At 37.9% G+C, this 16,337-nt stretch overlaps 1 protein-coding gene across 3 annotated transcripts in view; it reads right to left on the reverse strand.

The window, feature by feature from the left end:
- The window catches only part of Best2 (bestrophin 2), a 131,829-nt gene that overhangs the window by 11,212 nt on the left and 104,280 nt on the right, over positions 1–16,337 (reverse strand). For 2 of the 3 annotated variants that reach the window (XM_072296066.1, XM_019055135.2), the window contains exons 6-7: positions 3,652–3,777; positions 1,860–1,967 (exon numbers count right to left, since the gene is read on the reverse strand). In XM_072296066.1, coding sequence (XP_072152167.1) covers positions 1,860–1,967; positions 3,652–3,777 — 234 coding nt within the window. Of the gene's footprint in view, positions 1–1,859; positions 1,968–3,651; positions 3,778–6,644; positions 6,884–16,337 lie in introns of all 3 variants that reach the window. The other variant, XM_019055136.2, reaches the window with a different exon arrangement.

A 16,337-nucleotide genomic window follows, 5' to 3' on the forward strand; every position in this document is an offset into this window, starting at 1 on the left:
ACTGAAGGCGCTCTAATATATTAGGAATGGCAGCATCCGTCAAAAGTACGGAGCTTTCCTCGAAAAATAAATCAAGATACTACGGCCCAAAAAGAGAGCAGTGGTCCAAAAACTCAATAAGTCCTAGCATCCGTAATTAGTGACGTTTAGCATACACTTAATCGCCTGGCTGTGAGTTGCTTAGTCGTCATCGGCTATAAAAGGCTATAAGAAATTGTGTAGCCAGCTATAGAAGCTATTGGAAATCTTACAGCCGGCCGTAGTTCTATGGTATTTTGAAACACAGACTCTACTGCAAATTTTTACCAGGAAAAATAATTTATAAATATGCAGTTCTGCAAGTTTGATTTTTCACCAACCAGGCAAATATTCCTCTAAACTTTGAGTAGGGCACCTGTAGACGGTTACCCTATCCGTGCATGCGAGCTTTATGTCTGTTGTAAGAAAGCTCAGAGAATCGAATGTGCGATACATGGACGATTCAAAGTTCGCGGAAAATACCTATTCAAGAAAAGTGCGTTTTAACTTCAAGGACATTTCCCTCTAACGGTGTATGGTCTTGGCAGCAACAATTTATTCTTTCAATTTGGAGTTAGATTCTTTGTTAAAACTCTGCAACACCTGTTTTTTGAAAGTTACAGAATTTGCATTCTGCTGGTCAAAGAGGGATAATTCTGACCCTCATTCCCGCTCCGAAGCTCACACAAATTTTTCTTCAGTCCCAAAAATATGTCGGAAAATATATGGACTGTCGGGATGTGAAGAAATACGACCTGTGAGGAAATTATTTTCCAGCAATGGCGCGTTTTGTCTTTTTCTAGTGTAAAGTCTACGAGTGCCCTATGCTGCCATTGCAAGTGTCTTTACGTAATGGAGGCTGGTGGCACCATGGCTAGCAAATGGCCCAACTTGGCCTTCGTTGTCGCAAGACTTGGCCAGGTTTGTCTGATCGTGCCGATTTGCCCACCAAATCGGCCAATTACCTGAATAATTAATTCTGCTCACCATTTTTCGAGCGAACCGACAACCTTGGGTTCGGTTAATTACTTCGCGAAGGGGACTCTCGCTGTTGTCACATTTAAACAAGCAGCGAGAAGGAGGGAGGGGGGTCAACAAATCTCTGCCACCCCTCTGAGTAATGAAAACTTAAAATCAGAGACTACATTGTCTGGAATAATATTTATGGGCAGAAATATTATCAAGAAATTCGCCATTAGTGAGGGCAAGCAAGACTGTTAACCTCCAATTTAATTCAAAATAATTACCTTCATTCCACTTAGGATTCTCTTTTTCGCATAGATCGTCACCTTCCGGCCAAAGTATCGCAAGCGCCATGCGACGTTTCACTCTGGAAAAAAAAAGACGCTTGGATCTGGAGTCCAGAATCTTGAAAACAACGACAAGAAAAAATACTCTTGATTCAATCGTATTTTTGGTTAGATTGAGAACCAAGCCTCTTAATTCAAGCGGGTTTCCTTTTGATCCGGGCAAAAATCCGTTGGAATCAAGAGTATTTTTTCTTATCATTGTTTTCAAGAGTCTGGACTCTAGATCCAAGCGACGTTTTTTCCAGTGCAACATTTCTGCCGCCAGTTTATTTTTTAGAGAGAAATTGTGAGTTGAAACAGTTCGAAAATTTCCCTGACTTTTATCGGCAGCTGAAAGAAAATGCAGTGAAATTTTCAAACAGATTCAACCAACAATTTCTCTGTAAAAAAATAGAATGGACGCGAAAATTTTTTAACGTCGATTAGCGGTTGTGATACTTTAGCCAGAAGGTGATGATACATGAACCAAATGTTCACCAAATCGGCGAATGAAATAGTTTTTGCGATCGAAAATAGAGAGATTTTACTGACCTTGATGTGGCGGTCAATGAGCCAGTTGAGTTCGATGTCATCGTCGTCTTCGCCAAATGGGCCGATTAAAACTTCAGCGACTTTCAACCAGCCGATGTAAAATGCAAACTGAAATCAATTTTATTCAAATTTGTTGTTAACATTAATAAAATAGTGTGATTTCGAAACAGTGTGTAGTCTGGGCTAAAAACCTATGTTGCGCGAAAATTCCAACCCTACATTTAAAATTTCCAATTTCATTTCCCTGCTCTCCCTGCCCCCACCCCCCTCCATGAAGACAAACTCTCTGACGGCTAATACTGTACGTAAAAAGTGAATCATTAAACATACGCATTCATTTGACAGTAACCTGCTTCATCATTCATCTTAAAATAGCGCACAACTCGGCTTCCGAAGTTTGCTCGACAACTTAGCGCCGAGAAGGAGAGCTTTAGACTATTTAAGTCTGTGATAGACTATTTATGGTCACGTCTCACTAATACCAATAGACGAACAGTGCCGTTCTGAAACTCGGGCAAGGTGTGCAAATCTATGACTCACAGCCTAAAGTCAACAGTAAACCGAAGCGTTCTAGAGCCATTGGAGTGTATATACCTGCAAGGAGTATACGCAGGCGAGTTTTTGCCTCCTACGAAGCTTCGAAACTTTATATTTCTCTCTTGTGCTAAGGAAAAACGCCGTATGAGCGTTTGGATGATGCCAAATTTCCTCTCCGGAAATATTTATTCTTGAAAAAGTAATACATATTTTTCCTAGAAATTTTGAGACAATTGAGATCAAAGTACGAGGAAAATTCTCTGAAAAATCGGAAGGAAAATATTTATAAATTTTCTAAAAAATTCGTGATTTGACAAATTACATTCGACAACGTCTGAAGGCTCATACGGCGTTTTTCCTTAGAACGGCAGTTCCGTGCGTGTATTAGGCTAATATCTTTCACTGACATGTTTCGAGGGATAGTTTTGTGACGTTCACGGTCAATTTCATAATTATTGAAATGGAGTGTTGTACTAGTCACAGTATTGCTTTCGGTCATTTCAACTTGAAATGTAGTCATGCAAAAATTTATCAGATCAGTCATAACGTCAGATTTCTGCGTCGAATAGTAACAGAGATATCAACAATCGAAAAACACGGCATATGACAGCATCCCCGCGGCAGTGAATACCGCGGTTGATAAAACTAAGATGGAAGAAACCATGGTGTACACACACCAGGGTGGATACTATCGTACGCCGGGGGTTTTTTTTTTTTTGGGGGGGGGGGAGGGGGGATGAGCGATATCTATGTTAATATTGGGCTTGGAAACTTTGCGTTTGAACAGATCTGAGTATTTCTTGCTAATCTGTCAACTTCAGCCATCAAAACACGATTCTGCGACAAACACAAGTGGTTCTTCGCTTCAACAAGTACTAATCGGCGGTGATATTGCAGAGATGTGAATCTCGCTCTTATTTCTTTACATCAAAAGAGAACGAACCAAAATTTTTGCTCGAAATTTTCACAGAATGCTTTTCCCACGGAGAATAAAACTGAGGAAATTTTCAGAAAAAGACGTTGAGGATTTTCTATTTGAAAAATAAATTATAACAAGAAGTCTGCACATTGCCTTGTTCTTTTGAAGAACTTCAGCTTTTTGAAGTTTCACTAAAAAAAGAATAATAATTTATGAAAAAAAAATGACGAGCGTATGCGACTGTTGATTTCAAAGTTCAGTCATCAATACGTTTAAATTTATTTGACGACTATATAAAATGAAGGGTCTGTGACGGAAAAATATAGCGATGCTTACCTCTAATACCAAAATAATAGGAAAATAAGTATCTAGATTCTCAAGCCCGGACCTTTTACTGAGCCCGAACGGTTGAGCAGCCATTAGTTCAATTAAAAAATACGAGTAGACCGCTAGGGTAACCACCTGAAAGAAGAAAATTGCGGAATAAAATTACCACTCAAGTAAACCTTTGAAAGAAAAATGAGTTAAAGGGTTTTAATTTCATAGTGTATTAATTAAAATACAAACATTATAGGATACAAACCAAGTGAAGATATGAAGCACCTTAGCGTTAAAAGTTGCCCAACTTCCAAGAAAAGCTCCAGGTGACGGCAAAAGAGATACCTCTGCGAAGTTTTCGTCCAAAATCCGTTGATGATCGTGAGTCCAATTTAAAGAGTAGATAATCTCATGGAGTCAAAGGAGCGTAGAAGATGGATCCAAACGATATAGGCAGTTCAGTCATAAACAAGATTCATAAATTCATATTTGACATATTTACTTACCTGTCCCAAAACCGATCCTGTTTTATTTGTTAGATGAATTCAGCAAATTATAGCATACTTAGGTACATCTCATTGAAACGAAGAAATATATGAGAACCAGACAGGTGTAATTCAACAGAGGTAATCAGAGAACAGTATTCATGTTTGAAGAAACAAAGGAAGGAAGGATTTGATTAGACCAGACAATTATTGAAAGAAGTTTGCGTATGGTTGAAAAATCCGATTTCCAGTATTACGCATTTTATGGACATCCCCCTATGTTTTCTATGTACGTGACTTCAGGTAGATCTCTCTCCAAGTCAGCAACATTCTAAATCTGGAATATATTTATTTTGAATCGGACAGGATTCCGGGCTCCAGCTGGGTGCAGAAACTTCATTAAACTTCAAACTTCAAACTTCAACGTGTGCATTATTATATGGCCGCTCGCGTGAAAAAATAGGAGGACTGTAAAAATTGGAGAAAGGCAATGCCATAAAAGCATAAAAACGGCGTGTTTCTTAAAAAATCAAGGTGAAATCCGCATGTTTTTCGTAAAATCTCGTTAAAATTAGCGTTATTTGCAAAATTGCGGTCATTTGTGAATTAAGGACAAAAAAAGGTCACTGGATTAGACAATTTTTAGGAAAAGGGGAATTTTGAAATTGGAAGCATAATTCAAACAATCGAAAGGCCAAGAACTTTCTGCACCCCTGCTAGGCTCATTGGAGATCGAATGAGAGGTCCTCGACGATTTTTCAGAAAATTTTCATTGATTTTTCCGATGTTCGTGATGTTGATAGACGCTATTAGTGATGACGCCAGCATATGGATTCTTCACGGATTTTCATGTTAGGCTAGTGTTAGGCAAGACAGCCGTAAATGCTATCTTCTGCATGCTCTCGTGGTTGCGTTTTGGACACACAACAAACGCATCTCCAGGTTAGAAACTCACAGAAGAGGGCGGCACTCTACTTGAAAGCACTGTTCTCATTGGCTCTCTGGAGAAATAATATAACTTACTGTTGTCTTGCCTGAAACTACGTCATTTTTGGCGCACTTACGGCTTTCTCATATGAGTCGTTTTGATACAATTAAGATTAATTTCGCTGTTTTAGTTCTTTCAGTGATTTCATCTAAAAGAGATAAGCCGAATTTTGAAGGAAACTCGATTTCAAAAATTTGACACTCATTGCTCTATTCTAGGGAGTCGACTAAAACTGGCTGGCCAAAATTCAGTACTTTTTCAGTACATTCCCAAGCTATTCAGTACCTCCTCAACAGAAAAAATCAGTACTTTCTTAGTATCTCCATTCGACACAATTCGAGAGATTTCAAACATTTGAATTTCTCGCTTAGAGTGCGACAAAAATGACAAAAAAATGAAATAAATTCCGGACCTTCTAGCGGATCTCCGCACTTTTTCAGTACTTGCGGACCGCCCTTAAAAAATCAGTACTGTTTCCGGACTTGTAGGAACCCTGCTCTTCGCTATCACGGCACTCTGATTAACAGAGAGACTAAATGATTACATATTGATTTTGCGGGCCCTGGTAAGAATTGGCAGTAGAGTGTGTGTTCCAAAATACTATAGACCAAAAGCCGGCTGTAAGATTTCCAGTAGCTTCTGTAGCCGACTGTACAATTTCTTATAGCCTTTTATAGCCGATGGCGATTAAGCAACAGCCAGACGATAAAGTGTATGCTAAACGCTACTAATTACGGATACTAGGACCTAGTTAGTTCTTGGACTACCGCTCTCTTTTTGTGCCGTAGTGTATTGATTTATTTTGCGAGGAAAGCTCCGTACTTTTGAAGGATGCCTGTCATTCTGAATATGTTGGAGCGCCTTCAATTTTTTATGATACTGTGCAATACCTCTGGTGTGAAATAGTTGCTTCAGGCCGTGGCACGCTGCGGTGCGGCAGGCGGGCAGAGAGCGCAAAACGCGCATTGGCGCCTACAAACCTAACAGGGATACTTTACGCATTGCGCAATGCGTGAAGTATCCCTGTTAGGTTTGTAGGCGCCAGTGCGTCGCCGCTCCGCTTTGTGTTAGGCTCTAATATTTATTCTGGCGGAGTCAGCGTTTTTCAACTCATGATTTTGAAACGTATGCACACTCTGTATGGACTATTCTCATTTTAATTGATGAAAAAAAATATGTTTTAAAGGTAAATATAAAATGTGTTCTGTAAATATTAAGGTAGTTCCGTATCAAACTTAATGATTTCCAACGCACACGAATTTCTACACAATTTCTTTTAGCCTTTTATAGCCAATGGTGATAAAGTGTAAAGCCCGGCGATAGGAACTATAGCCCGACTGTATACTTTTTTATATCTTCGTATAGCCCGGCTATATGATTTGCTCCGCTTTCTACAGTCAGCTATATGATTTTTAATAGCCTTCTTTAGTCGGCTATAAGAACTCCTATGGTATTTTGAAACGCAGCTCCTATCGCCAATTTTTACCAGGGGGACGTAGCACGAATAGCGTCTATTTGAGGGTGGGTTGGTGCATTACCTGAGTATAGACGAGAGGGATGTTGACGTTGTCGTATCCGATGAGGCCTCCCAGGCGGATCCGGATGTCGGACATCTCGAGGAGGATCGTCTGGACCATGTGGTCGCTCAGGATGAGCGTCTCCTTCCGCGCTCGGTTGATAATGTTCACCGCCCAGGTGAGCGGCAGCCAGTACTTGGCCATCGGGTGCCGCTCATCAAGCATCTCAAAAATTTTCTTCTCACTCTCCATCATCAGACCTGAAGCCCAATCCACGGGCCAAATTCAAAATTAGCCTCTCTACCCTCCATTTCGAGGACCGCCCTCCTCAAACTGAGAAAAAGCTATGGCTCATAAACCAATTAGTGGTTCATGTGGAACACCACTAATAGTAGTAAAGGCGAATAATAGCACATACCGACGGTGTAAGTCGGCAATCACATAACTCGGTTTGCGACGTCGCAGACTTTCTATCATACTTTATTTTTTAAACGGTAAACTACTCAACGGCAATTCTTTAAAACTGCCGTGATTTTTCCTCTCTGTGCGAAGAAAATTCTGCAAAAACCTCAAGGGATGATGTCAATTTGTTCTCCTTTAAGAAAATAACTTAGAGACGGAGATTTTCAGACACCGCAAACGAGTTATGTGATTGCCGACTTACACCGTCGATATACCTTAGTGATGTTGTATATACCTTAGTATGGTGCGAGATACCTTAGTATGGTTCACAGACCGAGAATCATTATTTCATTCACGACTATTAGTGGCGTTCCATATGAACCACTTGTTAAGTCGTAAAGCCATAAATTTTTCTCCAAGCTCCTCATGGATTGAGGATTTAGCTTACTGCACGATGACGTGTATGGAAATATTTCTAGAATATCTCTAAAAACAGTAAAATATTTCAAAGATGTCTCTTTAAAACGGGGGACTAAATTCATTATTTAAAAAAAAGGATGTTAAAACTTCAGGGAGATAAGTCATACTGACTAATTGTCGACCTCCTGATATCAGAGCGTAACTACACTCTACAATGAACTTTGTCGTCCATAAAACTCAATGCTTTTTCGGGCTCATTTTAAAGTGTACTTACGCCTTTTTGTCAATCTTTTTTTTACGATATGTGAGTTTAAAATTTTTAAAGTAATTTTTAATTATTTTAAAAACATTAACGACAAATTTTATTTTTAAATTTTCAGAAAAATATAGTTTAAAGAATTTCGTCCTAACACTTCAAAAGTATTTTTAAAAATTGGTTCCTTGAAAATATTTCTAGTTGTTTTTTTTTTTTTTTTTTTTTTTTTTTTTTTTAAGTAAACTTTTTGACCTTCCTTGTGTGCTTTTTGAGCCATTTTCAATTGAAACACCTCTCCGTGTAGCTCTATCGAGAGTTTGCAACGGACCAGTACCTGAGAGAAAAATCTATGGACCGGAAATAATTTTACAAAATGTATTGTTTTTGTGATAGGCTCAAGAAATTTTACTCTTTTCACGCTTTTCAAGGAAGAACTGATGAGAGCTCCTCGTTTTTCCAAGACCTCAACCTCGAGCGTCACGGCGCACAGTGGATCGAGTAAATCAGAGAGGTCGGACAGTAACTTTTTACTAAATCTGCAAATTTTGGTGTTAAATTCGTCAAATTTTAAAGATCAAAAGGTGCTTCTGGAAGAAAATTTTACGGGGAAACCAATGAAATCACTTTCAGAACCTCAAAGCTTGGTATAGGCTGAGTTAGAAGCTTTGAAAGGTTCCAGAATTTGTCCGGTCTCTCCCATTGACTCGATCCACTGTGCGGCACAGCCAATAGCGTGCACGATGTTCAGTCGATTGGTGCGTCAATTTTCACGAAACGTGCTCTGTGAGAGCCGCTAACTGGCGTATGATTAGCGTTGCGGCCGAATCTGTCTTTTCGCACGGAAGTTTCCTCATTCTACCGAGTTATTCTGATCCACGGTGATTAGGAGAAAAACAAGCTCCGACTCATAGTCAGCCAGGAACCCGATGAAAAAGTTTGCACTATCCGCGTGACCGAAGAAGTATTGACTCACCATGCGATCCATGGAATCACCGAACCTAATGGATCGTATTCGATACATCGAACAGGTGAGATTGTATCGATATCGATTGGTTCAACATAGCCTCAAAAGTCAATTGAGTAATGTAAGGGAACGGGTTTTTTGTGATAGGTTTTTGATTCTTATGAGTATAAAATGGTAATGAGGTAGGAATTTTCTCATTTTCAACTTTTCCTACTTAAATCCTAAAATTTTTGTTTAAGGTTATGTTTTATTGTTTTGAACCAAACGACACATCGAATACGGTCTACATTGGGATCGAGATTGAGCATTGGATCGCCATAACTTCGGTTGGAAACTCGTAGTGGTAGAACTTTAATTTAAGGGAGAAAGTAAGTTTTAGCAATTTTTAGGCACTTTTTTTTACATTTTTTGAGGTTCTAACCCCCCCTCTCTCTTCCCTCTCTTGAAAATTTTACATATAAACTAATTGAAGCGCTGGATGCAGAAAGGGCATTCCTCGGTTGAGATGTCTCAGGGTCTTACTTAACGTTTCATACACTGTAGGTAATTAAAGCAAACGCGTGGAATTTGTTAAAACTTTTTTACTGAATTTTCCCCACGATTTTACAATGCTGAAAACCAAAATTTAGAAAATTTACTCGATAGTTTCCTCTCTAAACTATACATTAGCAGTGGAGATCCTGAAACACAGCGACCAAAATATGCCCTTCTTGCACTCAACGCCTCAATTTAGCCCCCTCCCAGGAAATTTTTAAACTGCTCCCAAAAACTTTTGTCCCATCCTACTATTAAGCTCCTTGACTCCCCTCTCCTCACCTGAAGTGTTTTGATACTTCGACCGAGGCACCGAAAAAGTACTCCAGATGTGTGACCTGAACTTCGACACCTGAACCTCAAGTTTCCGAACTCATGATCCGAAAACTTCAGCGATTCTTGTGACCTAAACTTTGGGTCCCACAAGCACAAGCGAAGTTTTTTTCCGTGGCGCTGGCTAGAAACGGCCATGATTCGGGGCCAGCCACGAATGTAAACAATCGAGCGACAGGAAACCTAAATATCCGACTGATAGGAAGAATGACAGTCGAAGGGGGGGGGGGGTAGATAAAGAGGGGAGGGGGAGGGGGGCGCGTGTCATGCACCGTGTCAGGTGATATTAGCGCGTGTGAACTGCCCTTCTAATTAAGGATTCCACCTGCAAAGCGGACAGCGCAGAAGCGGTCGACCACACATCCGACATTCAACATCCAGCATCGAACGGCGAACATCGAACATCGAACAAGGACGCACCGTCCCATTGCATAATGCACAATGCAGAGAACACAATGCATCTCGGTTGGTGTCTATCCGTAAATCGCGCCGCGCGCCGATGCCGCTTTACATGAAATAATGAGGGAGGAGAGGTCCTAAACGGACGTGTTTATGCCAAACGAAACTATGTGAATTAAGGCATGATCCCTGAGGCCCATAAGAATATATGCATGACAGGGCTCACGTGATGATGCACGTAGTTCCGTTTGGCAGAAATACGTCCAAATATGCTTTCAAATTTGATTGAACCAGTTCGACCGAAAATCGATTAATAATCGACCTCGATTAGCTCGCATTAATAATCTAAGCAATGCAATCAGCTGAGACACAAGTTAAGTTCGGAGCACAGGTGGAACTAGGAGGGGAAAGGGGCTAAAAAATCTATTTATTGGCTCTTCCCAAAAAATGAGAGGGATTTTGCTGGTCGAAAGCGTGACATTTAGGGTCTTTTAAGGTGGAGATCAGGAGCTGTGTCAATTACCTGATGATCTCTGGGAGGATAGGGGGCAATGGCGATTGGGCGTCGCAGAGCGCGAGGCTGCGCTGTAAAAGCGGCTTAATGTATGTAAGCGTGACATATTTATGCTTCGAACTTTTGCTTCAACAGATCACATATAGCTTGGATTGTTACCGCGAGGTTTCGAAAATTTATCGATCGACTCGGATGAGGTCTGAGTCCATGATCCACCCATCTGTCAACCACCGGTTACTTCCGAGTACCATCTAACGTCAAGACTGTCCTATCTTCAAAAGTGAATGGGTAAAATTCGTTTGAAGGGACATTTTAAAAAAAAAAATTAATCTATAAAATAAAATTAATCGAAATAGCCTGACAACAGCTCAAATTTTCAACACGAGGGTTTCAACATCAAAATTATGTGATTTTTGTTTTTATCATTATATTATTTTTTAGCCTGTTTTTCATATGTTGCGATAGTTAAGTTTGATTTAAAGTTTTTCGAGCGTGCACCAACGTGCAATTTAGTTCTAAACTTACTTTGAAATTTATTAGAATGCGCGAGTTGGATAGGTCGAATTTTATTTAGTAGGCTGATTTTTTATTAAATGTACTTATAATTTACTTTCAGTTACTACAAAAAACAGAAGGTTTTGCTCAGAGGGCCGTGCCATCAGCAAGCTCTTCTTGTGGCGTTTTGACATTTTAAAAGCATTGTTGTACGAAAAGTGTCCACGGTTTTGTAAATTTTAATAGGTAATATAGTGGTTCGCTAATCCCAAAACAATGACATGATCGGGTTTTTTCGCATGATCCGTTCAGAAACAATACCAAATAAAACCCTGAATTCGGAACCACATTAAAAAAAAAGTTCCCAAAAAGAAAATGGAGGGAGGCTAATTTCAAATCTCATGATGGAGAGTGAAACATAGACGACGCTAACACATATCTCACAAAGAGGTAGATATTCTAGAATGTGACTTAAAAATTTCTACTTACCAACACCATCAAACGACCTGAAAGATCGCTCCAGATTTCCACATTATCTAGGCCCTCGTAGCGTGGTAAAGGTTAAGTATGAGTATGAAAGAAATGAGAGCTATGTAGGTACGACTCATCTTGAGAGACGTGAACTGGTTGAACATCCCTCGAAAAATGACGGACATTAATTAAATAAAGTTTAGCTGAATGTTCTGTGCGAGATAAAATGGGAGGTATTCGATAATGGTCGTCGATTAAACAGTCGGGAAACTTGCGTCTGAGAGTCGAAAATATTTTGCTCGAGAGAAAAATATGGGCAAAAAGGGTTCTCAGTATATTTAGCTTTCAGGCGTGTAATGCTTTTTACATAACCAAAACTTTGAAGTGTCAGGTATCTGTATTAATCTAGGCAAAACTCGAGGAGCCGAATGTTGAATTCAGGCACTTGGTGGTTGAAAGTTTATAAATGTTTTTACTACCGTATTTTATTTTTTTTTTCAACTCTTTTATGCATTAATTTTTGAAGAACGAGTCAGAATATATTGATTGAACTTTACCGGAGGGACTTGTATAATTTTGTGTACTCTTATAGGGGGTTTTAATTGGACTACATTTTGCAAGTAGGAACCGCTATTTCTGACTCATCCATAGAGTCACTTATCTGCACAGGGAAACGAATGGTACATTCTTGTTTTTAAAATGAGCCAGCGAAATGCTAGTTCCTTATTGCAAAATGTATTACAATATGCACTCTCGAGATGGAAATTATGTAGCCAGATCATTACAATTTGAAAATTGGAATACTTGACTCATTTTCTGCATGTGTCTCGGGTAAGTGCGATGGTTACTGATAATAACAGCTTCATAAATAGATCATTTGATATTTATCTTTCAACGCTTTAGTAACTAAGTTTGTTTAATTGATCCCTACAAATAAAATCCACAAAACTATCGGTTGAGGTATTCGAATTTTTTATTTTTAAAATTGTATGATTAAGTTTCCTCTAATTCACTGCAATGAAAGATTTCTCTGTTCTAGATTTAAACAAGAAAGACGAGACGATGAATTTGAAATATAAAGAGGTTAAAAATTCGATTTTCACGATTTTCTATCTCTGCCCTTACATATTTCAGATTAAAACAATTATGACCCAATTCAACATTTAATGCGATGTTACGGCATAAAAAATTAGTACGTTGATTCAATTCATCAAACAACTCGCTCCCACTCTCACATTTTGACTTCCTTTGAATCAAATCTCAGTTTTTCTTCTGTACTCTCTTTCAATTACTGAACCATTCTTCTAAGGTTTAATTTTCTGATTGTGTAGATGTAAAAACTAATGAAACTCAAATTGTTGATTGTAGCTATCGATCCAACAACCGCGATTCACCGATAGAAAAACTGAATTATTATTGATTTGGACTTATGTAAGTTCATTTACGACTAATAATTTACCAACAAATAAAAGTATAATCGAAGGAATGTAACATAAATTATCGAGTTTTAAACATGGTGCGTCATCTAACGTTACATAGTGTCAAGCACGTTGGGTACACGTTACTTAATTGATTTAGAAATGAGGGTAACGGAACAACAAAGACATCAACAAATGGAATAACAACCAGCCCAGCCTTGATCTCTCACACCTGTGGAGGGAATCTATTCTTTCTGATCAATTATTTTGCATCGTAAAATACAAATGAAATGAAAAATGGAAATTTGCTACACGAAAAATGTATTAATAGTCACGTTTAATTGTATTTACGGCATTACATTTGCATCAGGACTAGCTGCATACATGCACAACTACTTAATAGAACGATCTGCAAGGTTGTCAATTTTCCCAAAATATTAATTCAATGGAAAATTTGAATTATTTTCATACCTACATGAATGGTGATAAATTCCGAATAGTAGAGTCAAACAGTCAGCTTATACAAATCTAACACCATGGATAGAGGAAAGTGCGAATTTTTTTTTTACGTTAATTAAGCCAGAATCTCATGAATCGCCAACCATTTCATTTGAAGTAAAATTTTTTAGAGCAGACAAGCATTTTTGTGTACCTAGGTACTTGCACTTTTTTATAAAATTGCGGAATTACTAGTTAAAAAAATCTTTGGCTGTACTCGACAGAGTCCTCTGAAGTGTTACTCACTAATAAAAATTAATACGGCAAATCATGATGGTATCCTGGAAAATTTGTGGAAATTCACTATATTTTCCTCCTCTGTCTTCGATTTTTGTGTACGTCACTGGATGATATTTATTATTCAGAAAATATACCCACGGGATTTTCATCGTAACTTTCATCCTATAATCTATGCTCCTCTCTAGTAACTTTTTATAAAATACCTATGTGAGCACATCATTGAGCATATGTATTTTTCCTTGAATTTTGCAGTCCTTGAAAGAAATAACAACAATAATTCTGTGCGAAATTAATGAATCTATTGCTATTAGCTCAAGTAGAAGCCAGAGAATTAAAACTATTTGCGTAGATATTTCACTATTTATTTTAGGTTGAAATGCCTCGACTTTTTTTTTTTTTTTTTTTTTTTTTTTTTTTTTTTTTTTTTTTTTTTTTTTAAGACGTTATCCCCAGACTTAGTTAATTTATAAATACTGGAAAAAAATAAAAAAAATGAATAAAAAGTTAACGATCTATAAATTTGAATTTAATTTTTTTTTAATTTCCGAATTTGATTTACGGAATTTAACTACGGTGTCTAATCTGGCATCCTTGAACGGCATAGGCATGGTTGTATTCCATCTATTTTCATGGGCCCCAAGGCAAGCTACTTGTGGTTTATGGAAAAACAGGGGAATCAAACCCGTAATTAAGGAACTGCAGTTGTCAATTACTTCTACGTATGTACATTTTGTAATTTGGATAGAAAAACAAATCGTGGCGCAACGAGAACTTATTGCGTGAATTTCGCCGGGAAATTACTTTATTTACAAGGCGCATCATGCAAAGTTTCTGTGGATTTAACACAACCTGAAGCACTGGATACTTAAGGGCAGGCGTTTTCTAGAAAGGGGAAGACATCAAAATATAATTCTCTCCAAAAAAGCATTAAGCTCCATCATCATTTGAATCCGAAAATTCTTCTCGTATTTTCCCAAGAGACGGAAGAAAAATAACGTCGCAATCGTCGAAAAATACGAAGGCTGTCTATTGGTACACGTAAGAAATTTAATACCTACGTCTTTCACGTGTTATATTATCTACGTGAAGATTGAGCTGAACATGTGAGCAAGGTTGCATCTCATAATTGAAGGATAAAAATTACCAATATCTAATGAAGTGCGCAAAATGTCAACCATCTATTATTCAGGTATCTACTAATGTAATTGAACATGATTGGAGAGGCATCTATGAACAATCCTGGTTATATTATTTGGTAATGTCTTCCCGTTTAGATTTGATGGATCGATTACCGCGAAATGATTCCCCTACTATATAACGATGTGTTATAGTCTTACTTCTCGGACTTTCACTGATCTTATGAGTGGATCTTAGACAGCACCATTAGTATTTTTGAGTTTTCTGTAAATTGTAACGTATAATGTGAATTTACATCACACATCTGAAAATTGGATAAAGGCGCAATTCAGATTGCGCATATTTTCTCCAGACGAATGGTATCACAAAGTTGATTTTCTTGCATTACTACTTTCTGTCTCTGTAAAAATAACGCGTCCCCCCCCCCCCTTCCCAAAAAAAGAACTTTCAAATGGGTTTTGTCGTGGCAATAACTACAAACCCGGGGTAAAAGGAGAAAAGTTTGAGGATGAAAAAATAAAAAAATTCCAAACCTTTGTAAGCTGACACTTGAGATTCGTCTTGATGAACTGTTTCCAAGTGACGTAAAAATTAATCTAAGTCTAAAAAATACTTATTTGACACTTACCATGCTCGTTGCGTGGAGCAGTTTTAGCCATCACAAAGCACTATTTAAAAATATTTTAGAAGTAATGATGGTTAAAAAAAATCTGAAAGCAATAAATAATGCACTACGAAATTTTTGTACAATAGTATCGTGAAACAATTAATTACACCACGCATTGTAGTTAAAGCGTAATAAACATGTGTGACATTATTAACACGTAGAAACAACAACACTAAATAAGCAAGTTCAATGCGATGAATATGGACGGAAAATTAATTTCAAATCCACAAGTGAAAATAAATAAAACATCTGAAAGAACGAATGAAAAATCAGTATATCGAGGTAGTGAGCAGAAGGGAAAATAACAGAAAATCCTGTGAATTTTCCTTCTCGATGGTCTGTAGAGCCGTCCGGCTAATAGCTCGATTGAGGCGCAAGATGGTGGAACTCGTTTTTCAATGTCAAAGAAAGTCTTACAATTTTGGCCTGAATAATACCAATCATGACTTAGGTAGACGGTAGTACCTAATCAATCGATTCCAGATGTTATACTTTATGAGGTGGATGTCGATATGCCACTTTGTTTTTATGTGTGTTTTCGTGATGGCTTGACGATAAGCAAAAATGATAAAATATACAAGATGTTTCGGATTCATGAGATATGATACAATCAATGACGATCCAATGGCATGAAAAAGCTGCTGGATGCAAAAATATGACAATGTTACGATGGTCAAACAGAGCGTTGAATCTGCAAATGCATTTGATGCTATTATAGCTTTAGAGTTTCTGTAATCCTAACATCGCAAAAATACGCACTTTTAGAAAAAAAATTCAAATTTATAGGAGCTTAAAACAAATTATCAATCGTTGTTCTGACAAAATTAAAAGAAAAATTAATTACTAGTTTCAATGGACTGGGCATTAATTTCATCACGTCGAGTAATTACATGTAAAATTAGTAAAGTACGAGTATTTTAAAAAGCTCAGAAAATGTTCGGGAGACAGTCCTTCTCCCGAAAGAAA

The sequence above is a fragment of the Bemisia tabaci genome, chromosome 2 (assembly GCF_918797505.1).
Source record: "Bemisia tabaci chromosome 2, PGI_BMITA_v3".
NCBI lineage: Eukaryota > Metazoa > Arthropoda > Insecta > Hemiptera > Aleyrodidae > Bemisia > Bemisia tabaci.